The 21,500-nt window shown below is 37.5% G+C and overlaps 1 protein-coding gene across 3 annotated transcripts in view; it reads left to right on the plus strand.

The window, feature by feature from the left end:
• The window catches only part of GMDS (GDP-mannose 4,6-dehydratase), a 424,244-nt gene that overhangs the window by 41,121 nt on the left and 361,623 nt on the right, over nt 1–21,500 (plus strand). The window contains exon 2 of one of the 3 annotated variants that reach the window (XM_074827104.1): nt 9,985–10,118. The exons of the other annotated variants lie outside the window; for them this stretch is intronic. Coding sequence (XP_074683205.1) covers nt 10,047–10,118 — 72 coding nt within the window. The 5' untranslated portion in view covers nt 9,985–10,046. The remainder of the gene's footprint in view (nt 1–9,984; nt 10,119–21,500) is intronic. 3 annotated transcript variants of the gene reach the window in all.

A 21,500-nucleotide genomic window follows, 5' to 3' on the forward strand; every position in this document is an offset into this window, starting at 1 on the left:
CATAGTAGTAAAGGTGTTTCTCATCTTGGATAAGCAGGTTAACAGTAGTGTCCTGGTAGGAAAACCTAGCTGACTTACATGTGTAGCTGTTGTTTTGTACAATATTAACTTCTAGTACTACTATGATGTGTCTATAGTCACATAGCAGATGTCTGTAGTTATTGTGCTTTCCTGAGAAAGGTGGAGGGGGAGAAACTAAAGGATCAGGCGTATCACCTGGAGTACAAGGTCTACTTATAAACTATCTTGTTTCCATGTTCTCTGAGAAGTATTTATCACTGCATAAATACTTATGATGTGTGATCTGATACAGCAGAGTTATGTTGTATTATATAATCTTTTTCTGGCTAAAAGGGTAGTCCTCTGAAACAGTGCTCTTCTACTTGTGTGCGTTTAAAAATAAAATACAGAAAAGTGTTTCTGTCTCAGGATCAGGTGGTTCTGTGTGGTCTCTAAAGACAAATGAAACATACTTCACTGTTTCAAAATAATGATGCTGTAGATGTGAAGCAGTTAACCTTACAAGCAAAAATGTTTTGCTGTACCTGATTGTAAGGTACCCCCAAAAAATTAAAATATATATGAAGTACAGATTTCTGTGCCAAGAACTGGAAGTAACAAGACCTCAGTTTTGACATGGGTAGGTTGGTGGGTTTTGTCTTGGTGTGGTTTTTTTTAATTGTTTAAAATAAAATAACACTTATCCATTTTTCTCCTATAGAAAACTCATACCCTGTAGTCACCAATTTCATTAAGCTTTGAGTCAGGCTCTGGACAGTATCTAGGGCCCTGACATACCTTGCATGTGACACTTCACTCACAAGTACCATGGGTCTTGAAGCTTCTTTTTGTTTGTGCTATTTCATTCTGGAAAGAGAGAGTAAACACTCTTACCTAGTTTTAGAGTAAATAATGGGAAATGATGTAATTTCCTGTGACAGTTTACCTTTAAACCTGTAATCCTACTTGACTGAGTTTAGGTAAAAAAAAATCCTATTGATCTTAGGGAATTGGCATTTTACAATTTCTCTTTTTGTCAGTGTGGACTTTTTGTTATAATTATATATAAATGTCTTATAAGACACTTTGACACTATTGAAAGAACATCAACTATCTGCCTACAGTTTATGGCTCAATCCCTTTTTAATCTGTTAGGAAAACTGAAGTGCTGAAGGCTTCTATAGAAGATACTGTATTAAACTGTTTCTGATGAAGGGTTTTTTCTTGTTTCCTCTAATGCAAGAACTAGTTAAGGTCATGCAACATGCAAATTATGTTGACAATACTGTGGATAGTAGGAAAGAAAAAGGAAGAATATAGATGCTGATTTTTTTGCCTAGTTAAGAAAGCACAAATCTTCATTTATACTAGGTAAAAGTAAGATGAAAAGGTAAGCTTGATAGGTAGTATTTGTGTCACTAACAAAGTAATGCCTGTAAAATTCTCTGGGTTTTTTTGTGAAAGATTGATACCTTAATATAGTTAACAAAAAAGGCAGTCTTAAATTTACCTGTCAAAAATCAAGTAGGTTAGTAAGAATAATGGTTCTAAATAATGGTTGTGGCTTACACTTGATCCCTGTTAAGTTAAGCAGGATAATGATTTGTTACATTTATAAGTCAGAAATGTACTGTTCTGACTTGTGTAGACCAGCCTGCTTATCAGGATAATGATTCTAATACAAGCACCAGAGGAGTACAGGCTTATCGTATACCACCAGTAAAAAATGATGGGTTGAACCGTAATAGAGTATTTTCTGTCTGGTATCACTTTGGCATCAGTGGTTGTCAAGCAGTAGCACATGCCATTAGCACTTTGCACATTCCTATGCATACTGTGTGTGACATATATACTGATGCATGAAGGAAATCAAGGAAGGTCTGTCCTCACACGTGGCTGGTGAGGAGGGAAGTCGGCTGACACCATCTCTGAGAGCAGAAATTGGGGCTTGGGGCTTGCTGCCTTTGGTGCCTGTGCATGGTTTGGCACAGTCTGGGAAGCTGCTGTTACTGCTGCAGCACAAAGCAGTTCCTGAGCTGCAATAGCAACACCTGAGGAATGCCTGGGCTGCTGAGCAGAGGGATCTGTCAGGAGGGTGTTTGCAGGGAGGGCTTGGATTTCAGGTTTGAGAGAACAGGGAGAAGTAATAATGGCAACTGTGACAGCAGTGGAGGAGATCAAAGAGTTGGTCCTGCAAATAGGTGGATGTACTTTATCCTAGCACAGCTTCCTGATGCAGCCATATGTTCCTGAAGAGCTCAAAGATAATTAAGACCAATCTTGGAAATGTTGCTGAAAATAGTGATGTTAAGACAGGATTTGGTCTGTGATGGTGGTGCAGGTGAGGGAAGAGAGCAGTGGGACAGCACTGTAAAACTAGAAGTTGCATGTACTTTCTAAACATGAAGATTTAGAGGTCAGGTCTTGACCCTGGTAACAGGTTGCAGTCCTGGGAACACCAAAGATTCTTTGGGAGTGGACAGTATGAAAAGGGCAGCCAGCCTCAGGAGGAAGAATGGCTGGGAGTTGATTAACAGTAATTCAAGAAAGAGATGAAGATAGAAGACAAATTAATTTTAAACCGAAGGAATTGTAAAGGAGAAGACTGTAGACTGGAAGTAGTAGTCCTGGAGTAGGTCTGGAGTACTAAAGAGATATTTAAAAAAATTTGTCTCGCTTACCAGGAGCAAAGATGAATTGATGTAGGCTTTAGAGTAATTAGAATCCTAGAGGCTTTCCATAAGGAGCAGGGGTGTTCAGGGCTAGAATAAAAGGGTCAAGGTTGGTGTGCCTAGTAGAAAAACTTTAAACTTGAAAACTAGAGAACAGTTGCTGATTTCTAACCAAGATTAGCCAGACTCTGCTTTTTGGGTTTTTTCCCCTTCATTCTTTCCATTTTGAGAAGTGAGTCAGTTCCCTGGTGCTTTTCTGTGTGTCTTGACTGCCTGCATTAATAGGTAGCACTGACTTGAGTTTTGTGCCGCTGGACCTCAGCTCATTCAGTTCTGAAGGGCCAACTCTTGGGCTGCGTGTGTGTTGTAACTATTCTCCAACCTGGGAGAGAAGAAGCTCACCTTGCATTATCACTTGTAGAAAAGGATCAACAGCATAGAATGACATAGAATGACATTACTTGTTTCCATCCCTCCCAAGTACACATTCAGATTTTTAGGTGACTGTGCTTACCATGATGGCTGTCTTTGCACATTGGTGCTAGATGAGAATTACAAACTTCTACCTTGAGTAGACCTGCTGCTAGGGGAGAAATTTCTTGTTTCATAATTTGAGTTCACAAATGTGTTTCATTACTGAATGAGGTGGGGTGGGAGGGAAGGTAAAGCAAAATATTTGCTTGTGGTCACAAACCCAAACAACCCTGCTTGGGCTCCCTCTTCTCTGATGGGGTTGGGCAGTGGTCCTCTCCTCCCTTCCTCTGGAACTGACACATTCATAAACCTCATCATCTTGTAGTGTGCCATGCTGGAAACTGCCCCCTGAAAAGATGAGATGGAAATCATAAACTACAGTAGAATTAAATGCTGTCAAATAACAGGGCTAGTTGTGTTTTTTCTACAGTAATTACTGTAAACCTACTAATTAAGGCTGAGAATAGTACAGATTCTTTTATGAAGTGTCTTCACTTGACAATTTATGTGAGGATTTGCTGTCTCACTTTTTAAAGTCTGTACTGAACTACAAAATCTGATACTAATGACTGAGTCACTGAAGAGTTGGTGGTTTCTGTTTTGGAGCATATGTGTAGGTTCTTGGTATTGCAATGTAACTTAAACTGGTCACTTAAAGGTGAAGTGTTTAATATTTCCTATTGAGTATAATAAACTTCTACAAGTAAATGCTTTTTAAAAATAAGTTATTCATCTGCTGATGTGTTTGAGAGCAGTGGTTCAAACAATATTGTTCTGTGAAGACTGTTACTGAATATGAACTTACTTTGCTTGATTACATAAGTGTGCTTCCTGCTCTCTAGCATCTCCATCTTGGTGAAAGTTTAACTAATAATATTTATATTAGCCTTTTATCAAGATGTGGAATCAGTAGCTTCAGAAACAATCCCTCTCTCTGTAAAACATGTTCTTTTATGTAGAGATAAAAACAAAATTAATTTGGTACATATGTTTCTTTAGTAAGACTTAAGTTTCCTTATTAAGTATATTTTTTTGGCCTTGTAAGGTATAGCTGCATTTAAATTTCAATCTAAGGCTGTGTCTACAGTCTGCATCTAGTCTTCTGGAAGCTATTTTCTGAAAGCTGATGGTGATTATTTTTTTAATATTCTTAGCATACACCTTCAAAGCAGTCTGATAGTTTAGTTAAATTTTATCAAGGTAAACTAGTAGTTCAGCAGATTAAGAGTTATGCCAGTGTTGGCTTCCCCTTCTGATATTAAAACAATGACTACTGTGTGAGCTGTGGGTTTTTTTCTCCTCTCTCTTTATTCCAATTCCAGTGGGGTGATACACTTTATACCATTCATATAATAGTTAGAATACTTGTTTAGGATTAGCAACATGGAAGTAATTTGCAAGTTTATGTTCTCAAATGGTTCAATAGTAAACTCAGTGGAAGAAAATTGTTCTCATTTCACCTTCTTCACAGGATAGCCCAGCTTATTTCAGCTAGTGAATGTTTTAATACTTAATGTGCTGCCATTAACTTTTAAGTGCTGAAAGTTTTGCTCTGATATAGTTTTGAAGCTGGCTATGAAGCAAGCTTAAAGGAAATAAATCAGTTTTGTGAAACCTTTTGCATGGGAGCAGGCATAAAATTATACAGAGCTTCTTTCCTGCAGGTAAACAGGTACTGTTAATTGCTAATAAATTGTTAATAAATAATTATGCTAATTAATAAGCTAATTAAGTTTTCTGAACATCAGAGTTTTTCAAGACACACCAAGCTTTGTCTGAAGGGAAGAAAAATCTGGGAGAAGAAAGTTGGATGTTGTGAGCACCTCTAGTATGTGAACCTTGGCATTTTAGGGAGTCCTGGGAAGAAGAATAATAGGGAGGAATCTACTTCCTCCGTGGTGAAAGCTTCTTTGGAATGTCATTTGGTGTATGCATGTTAGATAAATTAATGTGATAGTCCAAGATTCAACTTCTGAAATAACTTATGGCAGGCCCTGTATGGTGTCAAAACCAAAAGTGGCAACCCCCTCAGCCCCAAAGCCCCAGCAGTTAAAATTAGAGGATAAAATATGATGTATTTTTAATGTAGCAGCTACAGTTATTTGACTTGTTCAGGCCATTTGCTCTTTGAACAATTAGCAAGTGCCCTTTATTCTCAGTTTTGTTCTCAGGCGAATTTTTTGAGCAACCCTTTACTGAAAAAGCATTTCCTTCTAGCATTAATTTCTGCTGCAGTGGCTTAAATGTAACTGTATCCTTCCCATGTAGTCTAGTGAGAAAGCTGAAATCTGGTGTGTATGGGTTTTTGGCTTATTCTCAGGAACCTCTAGCTGCCTTTGAAGGAACTAAACCTGGGATTTTAGGAAGTTTTTAGCTTCTTCCCAATTGTGGCTACTTTTTCTTATTTTTACCTTCTGCTTCTTGTTCATCTTAACTTATAAGAATCAGACTTGGTATTGCCTTTCCCTTTTTGCAACCTTGAAGCACAGAGGAGGATCAGAGAACTTCTGGTGTTTTCATGTTTGGCCTCGCAGAGGACGTGGAAGGAAGAAGGAAGCTCCGCTTAGTGTGGTGCATGGTGGAAAAAAATGTACACATCTTTTTTCTCCTGTTGGCTTGTTTTTGCATGCTCTCTGCATACGTATATGTTCTCAGTTCCTATTTTAGTATCTTCATTAAGATCTTCGGGGACAGATTAACACACTTTTAGTGCACCCAAACTCCCAATTTGTGCACTAATGTTTGCTCTCAGCACAGAGTTCCTGTCACTCTTCTCTGAATCTTATTCCTTGTTTAGGGGAGAGGGTAGGTGGTTCTTTACCTTGGAGGCTATCAAGCACATACAATTATATGACCCAATATTGTGATAGTTAAGCAGAAATACTAAAGAGTATATTATTGTGGGAGATATTGAGTGCTTTGAGAAATATTTGTTGTCCATATGTTTGAAGATGCTTTAAGAAGATAGTCACTAATATGAATTTCATGTGTACTTGTAACATACTAAAAAAAATGAATGGTGTGCCATAAAATGTGAGTTCTGAATAATATATATAAGGGCCAAGTATATATTCTGAATAATATATAAGGACCAAGTATATATATTCTGAATAATATATATAAGAGCCAGTTAGTTACATGCCATCAAGTGTGTCTAGTATATCAATCTGTTGACTTCAGTATATAACAGGACCAAATCTAGCATAGGGTTTTTTGATGTCAAAATGAGCCTTTATTTCTGCAAAGTAATAAAACCGAAGCAGTAACTAAGGCATGCAGTGTCTGAATCTCTCTCACCAAGTAAAATAAGCACCTTCCAGCAACCTACATGGAACAGGAGAAACTCGATGGTATGTTTTGACTTGCCTTACATCTGTATTCAGAGGGGTATTGGAAAAACCTGTTTTGAGAAGGGGTAGGGGGAAAGAAATGATAGCTCAATTTCAGGTAGAACCAGTGCCAAGTCAGTTGATCACATTTTGAGTATTTCTCTATTGGTGTTTTTACTTATTAAAATAATTTCCAGGCTGAACAAGCAGACTGACAGTTTCTATAATGTTCCTTAAATCTTCAAACTTTCATTCTGTAGTGAAATACTTTGAGATCAGTATTGTCCTTCAGTTCTTTACTAAATCTTGTTCTCTAGGCAACTGTTAATGATAGCAGGAACAGATTGGTAAATGATACTAACTTCCCTTCAGAAGGGCTTGTTTAATACCGTAGGTATGATTGCTGCATCAGAGTATTATGCATACTGCACTAGTGTGTAGCTAAGTAGTACAACAAGTGATTCAATCATTAGTTTTTAAAACACTGCATAAAGAAAGCAACTCTTGCTTAACAGATAAACCTTCTAGCATACATTTCTAATAAAACCATTAGCTTGTTTGCCTGCAACAAAACAGTTGCTTTCATAGGCCCTTCTTAGAAGAATCCTTTGCTTCCTGATAAGATATCAAACACTAAAGAGGTTTAGTTTGGTGGCACGTTTACTGGAATGCTTCCATTAGGCTTTGATTGGACTGTATTTTTCTGCTGCCTCTCTGTCATTTATCTCTGCCTTTAATTCTGCAGCACAACTGGATATTCGGTTTATGTATTTTCCTGTCCTTTAGTAATCTGTAAAATTTACAGGGTTCAAGTGTATTGTGAGAATGCTAGATGGTCTGTCTTCTGAAAAAAAATTGATTTACTTGAAAATACTGATGCTTACGTTATATATACTAAATACTGTGGATGTTGACCATATTCTAAAGATGATAGTGCAGATGGTTGAAAGAACTGTAAATTTTCTTACAGAAACTGTAAGAGGATATTATAAAGAAGATATTATACTCAAGTGATTCTAATCAGTAATCTAAATTGAATGCTTAAGAAAAAAAATCTGGCATCCCTAGTTTGCAGATTTCTGACAACTGTTGCCAAGAGATGGTATGTTTGGCAGCTTCTGTGTGTTAACCTTTTAATCTCATTTGCAGTGAGATTAAATGCAATTATAATTTCTACTTAAAAATGAAATCTCCAAATGCGGAAGGTTATAATGATGCCATCTTAAGTCTATGGATGGAGACCTTTTTTTATCTTGCTGCTGCTTTTTGACTTTCCAAAGCATGAAAGCTTTGTGGGACTGACATGGCTGCCAGTTTTGTGAGTAGGGTCCTAGATGCCTAGCATGGGCTCATTGGGGCAATACTGAACCTGATTAAACTACTCCTGCTTTCCCTGCTTGTGAAAGTGATCAGAAACTTGTACTCAAGCTTTTAGTTTGGGGAATAGGGTTGAAAGCAAAATGTGGAAATACAGAAATCCCTTGCTTTGTTGTTGTGACCCTCTTCTGGGGAAAACTAGCAGTTTTCAAATACTTCTGGTACCTTTGGGATTAAAAGGAGTAGCTAGAAATGGATTTAATATCTACTTGATACTTTTTCCCTGTTTGGATGATTATTTTGGAATTAATGATTTCAAACTAATACCCTGTTCTTCTGCACCATGCAAACTTGCTTTGAACCATGCATTGGAGAGTGGAGGTTGAAACTGTCAGTTTACTGTGGTTTAGTCCTTAGTTTAAGGGGTCAGCATTTGGAACCAGAGAACCTTGACATGTAAAATGATATAAGGGCTTGGAAAAAAAAGGAAAATACTAGAGACTTAGAGCCTGTGAACCTTTGTCTTTTAAAAATTACTTGTTTCCTTTAGAATTTGTCTTCCTTAAATCCTAGATTCAAAGATTTTTAAGATTTGAAGAAGCTTTTGAAACACATTCTTCTAGCAAATGCCAGTGACAGTAACCTGAGCAATTTTTGGTCCCCCCTTTCCCTTGTGGAAAAGGACGGTTATTTTAAGTCCTACTGAAGCTTGTTGACTTTATTTAAGGGTAAGGGATGGGGAAAAAAAAAAAGGTCCTCCAAGCAATGTTAATCTGATTACAATAACCAGAATGGTATTTTTTTAACATTGTAAAAATGATATCTGAGTCAAACTGCTTATTTACCAGAGCTGAAAGTAATTTTGCTCTATTAAGGTTGAAGGGAACATTTAGTATGACATACTCCATTAACACCTCATTTTTCTTGAGGATGGATTGTCCCTGAGGTGGTATGTTAATTGAAAAACTAATGGTATTGCATAGGGTTTTCTTAATTTAAAAAAAACAAAAAGCAAATAAAACCCACACAACAAAATCCAAAAACCTTTTTTACTGTGAGAGACCAGTATCTGCTGTCAGTCTGGCTTCAGGTAGGTTAAAATGTCAGTCAATCTTCTGTAGGAATTGAGGAAACAAGAGGCTTTGTTTTAAATGCTGACAAGTTGTTTACTGGGAACATCCAGAAGGAGCTGTGGGCTCCTTGCTGGTTTCTAACACAAGCCATCCACCCAACTTTTAATTACTGTCAGCTACAAACTGTGGAAGTTCAGTGCTCTTTGGAACTGATCCAGTATTTTGATTTCCTTGATCAATTGCCAAATTAGTGATTGCTGAATTAGGTTTTGCACCAGGATAGAGCTCCTTTGCTCTTCCAGTTTTCCTGTCTTGTACTGTAATTGGAGCAGAACTGTATCAAGGTTTTTAGACCTGTTTTGTTGTGCAAGTTTGATTTCTTTATATACATGCCAGCACAACCAAACATTTAGAAAAGATTGAGTGTAATCAGCTTGCATCAAAGTGACAGTGTGTAAGTTTTCCTGTAGAAACTCAATATTTCAGTTGGGGTGAGGGAGGATGGAGTTAGTCCTCTTTCTCCAACATCTGTTGTGTATTTTATATTTGCAGGTGTGAGAAGATGTCTACAAAAGAGTAGCTTAGCTGATGTCATTATTTTAAAATTATTTTTTATTGAAGTGAGTGTTAATTTACAGCTAAACTTTGACTTGCACATTGTTTTTCTGTAACTTCAAACAGTGACTGAAAGGTTGCTATGTTGTGCCAAAACCAAAGGTGTCACATTAAATTGTAGCCAAACATTTTCTGCTCTGGGGACATATCAGTGAAGAACTGCAGTTTCTCATGGTCTACTGATACCTCTTCCAGGCCGGGCTCTACCACTGGTGAAGGAAGGAAGTTTAAAATAAAAAGGGAAAAAAAAACCAAACAACAAAACAAACAAACAAAACCCCTGAACACCACCACAAAACCCCACAAACAAAAAACCCCAAACAACAAAACAAATGCTATTCACATGAGATGAAGGAAGATATAGCTGGTTGATTACCTGCAGATGAATCATCAAGTTGGCACATTATTCCATTTATCCTGAGTATAAAGATAGGAGCTAACTGTAGAACAGTATGAAGGTGACTGATTAAATTGGGATCTTGACAAAAGTTTCTCTGCTTTCAGTATGGAGTGAGGTGGCCTTGATGTGCATCTTTTAAGTGAGAACACCTATTTTTTTCAATGCCATGGATTACCTGGGAAGCACTTTAGGGATCTGTGATCTGACGTTGGTTCTGAAGTCTGCCTTGCTCTCCATGGTATGTGAGGTAATCTTTTGTCAAGTCTATTCAGGTTTTAAAATAGACTAATGACTTCAGATGTCTTGATGAAAGCCTTGCAGGAAGGTACTTGCAGCCTCTGCTACAGACCTGTTAAACTGTGTGCTTCCATCCCTGGATCTTGGTGATGTTCATGATACCCACGGCTGTGTGCTTTGCTGTTCAGCTGCAAGTTGCAAGAAGTGGTGTCAGTATTTTAATTCTAAATTATTTCAGAGATGGAACCCTATGTCTGTAAAAATAATTCAACCTACCATGGTACTGAAGGATCCAGTGTTATGCTAGCATTGCATTATAGTTTGAAATTCAAAGGAAAGATTTGACTACTTTGTCTGAAAGTAATTTGTTCTGTTTGGAGTATTAACCTGCTGTAACTAAGTTTTAATATTAGTCTTTGGGCTAAAGACTAAGACTGCCTGCTTAAGACTGCCTCTGTTTAAGGGAATGTATTCCCTCTGGGCTCTAGAAGTGGATAGACACATTTTAATTATCCTGGACTGAAATGTTTCTGGGAAAGTACGAAGTAATGTCCTCATGTTAGCTAATATTGCTGGTGAGCATTGAAAAATTACAGGTCTTCCATCTGAAGGATTGTATTTGTGCTACACTGAGGTTCTTTGGGGATAAAAGCCTTTTTGTATGCTATTAAAAAACAAAGCAAAGGCCCCCTTCCTTTTTTTTCTTCCATTACTCTCTTTTCAGGTTGTGCTTTTCATGAGTATGAAGGCTCGTATCATTTAGAGACCTCACCAATTTGTACCATTTTGGAATACTGTAATGCTTAAAACTGTTCTCATTCATTTAACATTGACTGGAAAGGTTAAAATATTTTTTCTTGTACTTACATTCAGTTTGTTGAAATGAAATGATAATTCAAACGCTAATAGTAACATACAAGTCCCCTGCTTCAAGCAACTGAGAGTATTTTTGATTGATAGTTGCAGTAAATATTGAAAATGTGTGTAATGTAGTTATCTCATGTATGTGATTTTCTGTAGTAGAGATGATGTTTGTGCATCTGAAGTTCATGGATCAGTAAAGACTTGATTGTGGTTCTAGAATTTGGTCATTCTAAAGGTTTCTTGAGCTGCTTTCTACCCTTCAGCAGATCCTATCTTTGGGAAACATAACTGAAATTAAAGCACTTTGGATCTTTTTCTTTCTCAAAACATGAAATATGTGGCTGGGCTTATATAGGCTTTCTTTTATTAAAGCCCTGCAAAGAATTTCCATGGGTCTGAAATCTTAAGAACAGTTCAGGATAATTATGTAAAAGAGATGTTCGTTTTAAATACATTCTAAACTTTCTACTTCTATGTTGTCTTTTTGATGTAAATTATGCAATGTATGGAAAGTAAAATGAAACTGAATAGTTCATACCATAACATTTTTTTCTCCATAATTCACTATAAAGTATTATACAACTCCTCCTGTGAACACAAGATATGACACTCTGAAGCTTGGGGCATTAGACAGTTCTAAGAATAAGGCATTCCTGTTCAGCATCTAGCATACTTAAACTTCTCTCTATTCCCCCCCACCCCGACTTTGGGTAATAACTTGTAGCATTTTTGTGCAATATACCAGGCCCTTAACAAGTTTATTTTTACTGGCATAAGAAATGTAATGTACAATGGCATATATAGCAGTAGAGCTATATAAATTCTAGCTGGCTTATTTTAATAAAGTATTGCCAGTTGATGCATATTGACAATTTGCGTATAAGAGTTAAAAAGAAGCTTCTTTTAAGAAATAACGATGAAAACTCCCCAGAAATGTTGTAATATTCCTGTATAGGCTTGAACTCAGGTGGAGAAAGGAGGTGGGAGGATTGCTTTAGACAGCAAGCTTAATTTTTTAGCCCAGTTATTGTGTGTCTGGTGACATCAAGAGGAAATAATTATATAAAGGAGAAGGTTGGAGAAAGAAGCGATGAGATACAGTAGAAGGTCTTGCCAGTTGTTCTACAGTGTACTTGATGACTGCTGACAGGGAAGCTGAAGGTTTCTTTCTGAGCCTTTCAGTTGATCTAGTACTGCTCCATGACTTTGTTACCCCATAGATCTGTCTCTGTTTCCATGCTCTATCTATAAAATATTATTAGTGTCTGTAAAGTCATCCACTGAAATTGTGAATTAATTAAAAATGGTCCCACAGAACACTGTCAAGGGTCAGTTAGCTGAATAATCCTTGAATGAGCCATCGACAGTGGATTCAGCTGAGGCTGGTAAGGTTTATATTACCTTAATAGCCTCTTTTTTCAGTCAAGCTTTTCTTCCGGATTTCAGCAAATCCGTTCAATTCAAAATGTGTTGGTGTGGCCACCACACTGTTTCCAGCAATCTTAACATCAGTTTGTTCATTCCTGTTCTGTAAAAAAAATTTGAATGTGCCTGTTACTAACATTTCTGCAAGTAAAAAAGCATTCCCTTCTTTCCCCCTTCTAACAACAGGGCAGGTTTGCCTAAGAATTTCTGCTGGGACATGTGCTTGTACACATGTTCTAATCAGTTTTCATTCCTGATACCTGTTTTCAGGACTGTTTGCTTATAAAACACCCTCAAATACTATAGTAACGTATGCAATGTTATGCATAATCATTCATCTTATGCTTATGGCAAAAAGAGGCTTAAAACCAAATTTAAGTTGCTTGGGTAAGATCAAACAGAAATCATGCCAGAGGCAAAAGTCGAGGCGCCACAGGGCTGGTTTTTTGCGTGTTTAAAACTAGGAGGGACTGCAACTAAATCTTTATCTCTTGTTACAACATCTTCAGAGCTTTAGTTCTTTTCAGGAGAATGACACAAAAATTGTGGAAACGACTTTGCAATTTGCACTTTAACTGCATGGCATCAGCAAGAGTAATTTGTTTTGCTCAATCTTACTATGCATTAAAAAAGGAGGAAAGAGGATTCCTTTTAGTATCTTGCAACTGGCTAGACTAGTAGCGCATTGTAGGATGCATTTTTATTAGGATTTTCCTCAAGCTGTAAATATAGGCAAAGTGAACAACTATCTTGCAAAGATGTTGTTAACCTTGTTATTAACTTCTATGACTTTAGGAAAGGATAAGCACTGGAAGATGGAGAAGATTGTAAAATAGACTGCATAAGATACTGGTCTTCTGTTTGTTTTTCTTGTGGACATGTGGAACTGCCAGTCCCTGTGCTGCTTTTTGGTTCCTGACCATCTTCCGCAAAAGGTCAGTAGGACCACTGAGTTTCAACATGGTGAATTCCTCCCCATTTGATATGGAAAGTTTAAATATAAATGGAGTGTTTACAAATTACTAGTTTTCATGAAAGGGGGAACGAAGCAGCATGATGCTATGCAATCATCGGGATTCTGCATCAATGAAGCATAAAACTCCTAAGCTGTCAAGGGTATGGGGTGATCAGTGAGGAATATATGCACTTGTTTCTGTGTGTCCTTGAATGAAAACTGTATTGTCATAGGTCAGAAGTGCATTTGAGCCCATGCATGAAATGTTTGTGCACAGATGATTCCTGATGCTGTTCAAGAGCTAGTGCTGTGCCTAGCTACTGCTTTTATCTAAATGAACTAAGAAAACTGTTCTTATGCAAGATAGCGTGAAATTCTTTTTACTGACTAGATACGAGCTTCTTGCATGTACCATATGTATGAAAGCATGGAGAAAAATATAGCTTGTCATCCTCATAGCATGAAATGCATTAAGAATTGGTAAATAGATATCTGGTACCAACATCTTTGGGGAAATACTTTCCTTTTAAGGAAAGTAGCAGAACAAAATTAAAATGTGGCAACAATTGTGGGAAAACATAGCATTCACTGTCTCAATAGATCTGCATGACAACTTTCACTGCAACTGGCAATTTTACCTTTCCCACACGTCAGCAGGAGAGTAACAAGTGCAACTTTTGGCTCCATTCCAGTAATTTTGGAGAAATTCTTATGTTATGCTTCAGCAGGATGAGCACCCCTCCTTGCTTGCCTGTCATTATAGTTGTTTGCCCCCTCCCTAGGACCCCCACTGTTTACTTTATGTCCTGGTTTTGGCTGGAATAAAGTTAATTTTCTTCCTAGTAGCTGGTATACTGCTATGTGTTGGATTTAGAATGAGAATAACGTTGATAACACACTGATGCTTTAGTTGTTGCAAAGCAGTGTTTATACTGTAAAGGACTTTTCAGCTTCTCACACTGCCCTGCCAGTGGAGGCTGGGGGTGCACAAGAAGCTGAGAGGGGACACGGCCAGGACAGCTGACACAAACTGGCCAAATAAGATATTCCATAAGGCATCATGCCCAGTATATAAACTGGTGGGAGTTGGCCAGGGGGCAGTGTGGCTTGGGGATTGGCTGGGTATTGGTCAGCAGGTGGTGAGCAATTGTATTGTACATCACTTGTTTTGTATATTCTATTATGATTATTTTCCCTTCCTCTTCCGTCCTATTAAACCATCTTTATCTCAACCCATGAGTTTTACTTTCTCTTTCCTCTGATTCTTTCTCCCATCCCACTGGGGGAGGGGAGTGAGTGAGTGGCTGTGTGGTGCTTAATTGCTGGCTGGGGTTAAACCATAGCACCACCTGATGCAAACTTTAGTCACTTGATAGCTAAATTAGTTTACCAGGTTGAGATTGCCCTACAGAAGTACATGAGAATACCTGGAAACATTTTCTTTCAAGTTTGAACATCCTTTCATGAAAACCACTGTCTCGAGTAAAATAGAAATATCTGGAAAAAAACAGAATATTCTCCCTATGTATCTAGAACTGTTGTCATCTTTAGAAACAAGCAATCTTTGTAAAAGATCTAGAAAAGTTTGTATTCCAATCACAGGTCTTCCAAATGTGCACAGAGTGCTTGAATTGCAACATTTGCTGTGTAGGCATCCAGCCAAAAGGAGCAGCTTTGCACTAGCTAGCAGTTTTCTAGCCTGTCAGTTTGCCAAGCTGTTCTTGGAGGAACAAAGCAATATTGACAAACAAGATGTGCAAACATGAACCCATGGTTTTTATTTGGAATTCTGCCATGGGAGCAGCATACGTGTGGCTGGAGGACTGCCCACATCTATGGATGGTCTGTACCCAGCAGATGGCATAGATGACTGCACTACGCATCACAACCCTGAATGAATGAGATGTGGTGGTGTGAGTCAGGCAGCTCGACTGACTGAAGGTGGAGTTTTACCATCATCTCAAAGCAGTTTATTGTAGACTTCTTTCTGGATTGCAATAAATCAAATAACTTCCTCCAAAATGCCTGCTGGCGTGATGTCATTTAAGCAGAGTTTTCTGTGAGGATAAAGTGGAGTGGTTTAGCTGTCTGGTTGCATACACCTACTGGTTGTCAGCATGTTAACTAGTACAAAAGCATTCACTAATACTCACTGAGACATTGTTCAGTATATTTCCAGATGACCTAAATAAATGCAATCAGCCCCTAAAGAGTAAGGATGCTCATCTAGAGGGTACCATGTAGTATAGTTTGATCAGGGCACAGGTCATATAATCAGGTGCCTAAGCAGGACTGTTATGATGCTTCTTCAAGCTTTCCAAATAATGGATAACCTTTAAGGGGAAGGATGGGAGGCAAATGGATGATGCCCCTTCTCTTGGAATGAGGCAGAGGGCGAAGACAGATGGTTTGATGCCGAGTAGCTTAGTTGATGCAGTGCTGAAGAACTCCTTAAGGGCTGCTCAAATTAGTTTTCCACCTGTGATGAAGTTCAGTATGGAAGCTTCCTTTTTCTGTCTATTTTGAGCATATTGTGGTGACTCAATGTATAAGCATTTTAAAAGACCATAAAGTATAAGGTGCAATTCCTTGTCTTCTATCTTGTTGCCTTTATTTGCTGGAGGTGTTGGTTCAGCCCAGGCAAAAGCCACATGGCAGGTGAACCTGCAAATATTGAGCATGAAGACTATTCCAAATAGTCAGCTGCATGGTGGTGTTAATCTGTAATTCTTAATAGCATTACAAGGAGGACCTGTATACTTCATTTTAGGAACTGCTTATGTACACACATCTGACAATCTTCTCCTAGGGGACTTAATGTACTTTTCAAAGAAAAGGGCTGGTTTTGAGTCCTCCTGTTTCTGAAAATGAAGCCCTCTTGCACTTTGCTCTTATGTTTACATTTGACGTTTAACAAAACCAAGAATTCTCTTCCTGTGCCTGCTATGAAAATTTAAGTGTTTCTTAAAGATAGGCTGTTGCCATTTTTGAGTGCTGGTGATGTTTGTAATAAAAACTAGATATTATTTTCTTCTTTTTTTTGTGATAAAAGCTAGATACTATTTTCTTCACATTTGACTTTTTGCAAAAACTGTTATGTTCAGTTAAAGTGTAGCCTCATGTCCCTCTGCAATTAAAGAATTTATGAATTTTGAACAGGTAACATTGTGATACTGTGTTGTTTGGCTTTGGTAGGCTGTTATTAACATAACCAGGAATAAATGTAATAGAACAGTTTGCAAAGTGAGACTGGGAGGTTTCCATAGTGTTTCCTGTAGTTCCTAGGGTGCAAAGCGATTCAAACTGCAAAAAACCCTTGAGATCAGAGGAAATTACTATGAATGCAGACAAAAATGACTGTAATGTGTCCTATGTACTCAGTCTCTCCACAGCTTGTAAAGTCAGTTAAATTTTAACTAGTTTCAGGTTTTGTGGAATAGCAAATGAAAGAAGTTAAAGTAAGAAATGTTTGTGACAAGCTTTTTAAAGTAGTTTGTTCTGATGCTTTTTAAAGGCTTCATTGTGAAAGTTTTAAACAGTTCTTTTGCTTTCAGAGATCTATGCAAAACAGCATAATTCATTGGAACAAGACTGATGTGGAAATATTTAAAGTATACAGTTGCTTTACCTTGATATTGCTCTGTCCTAATCTTAATTAGGAAGCTGTTCATGAAAGCTAGCTAGCTGAAAGAGTTCTTTTGATAACTGCACTTGAAGATGATACAAGGGGTTATTGCTAACTCAAACTGCAGGTGATTTTTAGTACTGTATGAATTGAAGGAATGAGTATTTTGCTGGCAGTTTTGTAGTATTTGTCTATTCCAAATCCTGTTCCTGACAGATAGGGTAAGCAAACGTGATTGCTTGCTTTCCCTTTCTAGTTCCCCTTAGACAAGAACCTTGGCAATTGATGAAACCGGGTGGGTTTTCTTCCCTTTTGAAGCTGACAAGGGAAAGCTCTGAAGTTGGGTACACAAGGCATTGTATGGTATCTGTAAATATAAGGATGACCTTCTGCAACCTGCTCTGAAAAAACACTGTATCCTTTTGCTATCACTTAGATAATCCTTATCCTGCTCGGCTTCTCGCCACCAGGAAGCTTAGTCCATGTGGCGTTGAAGTGCTTGATTAGCAAAAGCGGCCACGTGGAACAGAGGTATCAGGTCTAATGTCCAATTTCAATCAACCTATACTTAGATATTTTGAATGTGAGTGCATTTATTATATAGTTAAGCATCTTTATGAACAGTTGTTTTTGCTTACAGAGGAAGGTAGGCACTGTCTGAATTAATAGATCTGTTCATTCAATCTGATTTTATCACAGAGTCCATGTATTTATTCACAATTAAACTATAGAACATATATTGTGTATTTAAAAAAAAAAAAAAATCCTAGACTGTTAAAAAAACCCACAACATTTTTGAAGCATATTTACTCTTGCTTAAAAGTATCTAACAAAATGTGAAGTTGCTTCTGGGCATAATAAAAATGTGTTGCAAAACAAGGAATTCTGGCAAGTGTTATCTTTGGAAAAACTGGTTAAAAGTGTTGTATTCAAATCTTTGTAGACAATGTGTCTTTGACTTTGCTAATTGTCCCTCTAGATTTTTTTTGTGAGGACAGTCTTTTGGAAGGCATAGTAGAAAGTTGTTGTCTTAAGATTCCTATCATTTTTGTTTGTTTTTTTTTTTTTTTTTCAATTAATTGAAGTGTAGCTTTATGTATTTAGGACTCAGAATACATATAACGTACCCCTGTTATGGGAAGAGGAGTATGTGTGTAGAATGAACATTAGGTAACACTCTTAAGAGCTCCTTTGTTACTGTTTCTTCAGGTTCTCCTGAAGAAAAGATGATAGTCAAGTAGAGAGTCATTTAAAATGTAACATTTTTGTCCAAGTATTGATACTGTTTCACAAGAGTTTAGCTTTGGGATTTCTGTGAGGTTTTTCTTGTTTGTTTGTTTTGAAAATTAAATTGGATATTTCCCTTTCTATTCCGTTGCAAAACTATCAGGAAGTTTATTGCTGTGATGGTGGTTTAGTTTTTTGGGGGTTTTTTGGTGGTTTTTTTTGATTTGTATTATATCCCTTCCTGGTCTAAAGAGAAATCTGAGCTGCCCAGTGCTCGAGGATGATGATGATCACATCTAGGCTTGCTGGTATCTTGGCTACTCTGAATATTCACAACTATGTGGAAAGTGTTAGGGGCCACCTTTTAAAGATCGCTGTTATTGAAAATTGGGAAATGTGAGAATCTTGAAAAGGTGGGAATTGCATAAACAAGCAGAGTTCTTGAAAAATCTATTTATGCTTTAGTAGATGCCAGACCAACCAGTAAAAACTGGGCTCCAACCAGGCTGGCTGGGAGAGGCAATACCTAAGAGAGTAATGATCAGTTGCAACACAAGCTGTCTTGTCCTAGAACTTCAGATGTCCAGGAAACGGAGTGGTTGCTCCCATGATTTGCAGACCATGTAATTGCAGGACCTGTGCTTTTCTTTCACCAAAGTGTGTATTGCAAGACTGAGAGCTGTTAAAGCTCTGATGTACCATTCAAGCATTCCTGACTGCATTTTCAAAGTTCTAACCATGCAAACATTTAAGAAAATAAAAGTTGTCTTGCTGTGCATTGCATCTCTACTCCCAATTGGAACATGCTTTCTCATTTTTTGTTTCTCTGTAAATAAATAAAATTTCAGATTAAATTGCTACATTCATATGTAAATCTGAGTACAGAAGAATGAATTAAAAACCCTTTTCCCGGTCTACACTCATTTACTTGTCTTCATTAGGCTTTGGTCTCATGTAAACAAGGTAACAAGTACAGTGTTTATTTTGGTTTCTCTCAAATAACTGACCTTACACCCTGCTAGGAAACAATGTCTTGGGCTAAACTTAAAGTAACATCAGGCAGTGAGCAGCAGTGGTAGAAAGCCTTCTGAGCATCAGTGTGAGAGGCTGCCCCTACAGTGGTGAAAGCTTTAACCTCAGCAGCTGTAGTAAACTGCTGCAGCAAAAACAAAATACATGTAGCTCTGGGAGTGAGGTGGGTCCATTATTTCTGGTAGGATGTGTGTTGAGCTGTGGTCATCAGTTCAGGTGGCCTCCCCAGTTATAGTAATAGTCATGTTACTGCTTTAGTTTTGGGTTTCCTCTGTAGGATGTTAAAGGTAAAGATGGCATGCTAAGATTCCATATTTTCCTCCTGGTGTCACTTCACAAAACTGCTCATCTGTCTTAAACATAACAGACATTTCTGGGCTTTATAAAGCTTTGTTACTGTGACAACTCTGAACTTTCAGATTGAGGTCAAAATCTCTTTTGAGAGCATGTTCTGCAGCTTAGTCCTGGGTTTCCTGGTTTCTTTGCTCTGTGCAACTAGGTTCTGCGTGTTTGGGTTTCCACTGGGTAGTGTTTGGGGTTAGTTTGCATTTGTTGCAGGTTGAAGCGTTTCCCCCTGAGTTGGCTGCAGCAGTGTTAGTCACCTAATGGGGCTGGTGGGTTAATCTGAGTTACTTGAGGATGGGCACATCCAGAATTCTCATAGCTGCTGCTGATTGGAGCTGCTGTTACTATTTTGGAATGGTGAAGGACCATCTGATACCAGTTGCTTTTGGAAAGCAGGAGGAAATAGGGATGGGCAAAACAGTCATTTTGTGGGTTTTAAAACTGTTATGGATTTCCCATTACAAACACTATAAGTAGAGGTTTTAATTTTCTTGTGAACTGTTGTCCATATGATTTGCATTTCCATGCTTATAGACACATTCCTCCAATCCCTGTGGTTTCAGCAGTGAGACAGAAAAATATAGCTAGGTTTCTCTCAAATTCAGAGTTTTATATTTTATATGGTTTGTTTTATATTAATATACTGCAGACATTCATATTTGAATAAAAAAGTAATGTATTATGGCGTATAACATGCATTCAGAAAGGGCTTGTTCTTTAAAATCTTTAGAAGGCTCTCTACAGATACTTTTCCTCTTTATAAAAATAGTTCTTTGGACACACCTGAAAACTAGTAGTTATTTTGAGTATCTGAATGTTTAACACACAGCCTGAGAGTTTAGGGGCATGATTTTTATTTTTTTCTAAAAATCTATCAAGAATATGACTGTCATCACTGGGAAATTTGTGGTAAGTGTATTTGGAAATAACACATTAAGTGTCCTGCAATCAGGAAAAAACCTTAGTATACTCAGTTTGATGGTATAACTTGTTTTACCCAAGATGAGATGGTGGGGTGTTTTGTGAGATAGACGCAAGCTGTTTGGTTATTATAGAATATCATATGTGATTTAGACTGCAGATTTTGCTTTTAAATATCAACACTTTAAAAATGGAGCATTGCACTGACATACCTTACTGTTGTTGGCTTAAGCCAAAACTCATAACTGATTGCCTCTCCTAATGGTGAGAAGAAAATTTGGATTACACAAGTTTATTCTGTTCATGCTTGCTTTAGAGTGGTGCAGAGGTATGTTCTTTAGACAAAGTGTCCTTGCTGAGGTTCACAGTAGAATAGCTATAAATATTGGTGATATGAATAATGTTGTTTTGGATAAAGATAACTGGAGGGAGGAAGGAAGGAGGAAAAACTTGTTGCTGTTGCCCATAACTGCAATTGCAGCTCTTAATGTAACTTAATAGTTTACCAGTGGAATAGTGTGTGAGGTCAGATAAATTCAGACTAGGAAATAACAGAGTGATTCACTTTTCCAAAGCAACTTTTCTTTTACTTTTAAACAACTCCTAACTGAAAAAGAGCAGAGTAATGCAATTAGAACGTTTTTGTTGTTGCTAATGATAACTCTTCGTACTGCTTAATTTTTTTGTTAAACTGCAGTTAGTGCATTACAAAAAAACATCAATTAAGTGGGGAATGTTTTAAAACAAGACTTTTTTTTTTTAACATTTATTGCCTTTTGACTTTTTGACTGCAGGAACAAAGAGACACTTGTTTTCCTATTCTTACTTGTCCAGAATACAAATCAAAATAGCAAAATAATTACCGTATTTGGAGGGCGGCAGCTTTAATAAATCAGTTAAATACTTCAGAGTTCATAATTCTTCCTTTTTTCAGTGTGGAGAATTTTTTATGAACACTTTAATGCTTTACCTCGAGTATTGCCTTGAAG

The sequence above is a fragment of the Strix aluco genome, chromosome 1 (genome assembly GCF_031877795.1).
Source record: "Strix aluco isolate bStrAlu1 chromosome 1, bStrAlu1.hap1, whole genome shotgun sequence".
Taxonomy (NCBI): domain Eukaryota; kingdom Metazoa; phylum Chordata; class Aves; order Strigiformes; family Strigidae; genus Strix; species Strix aluco.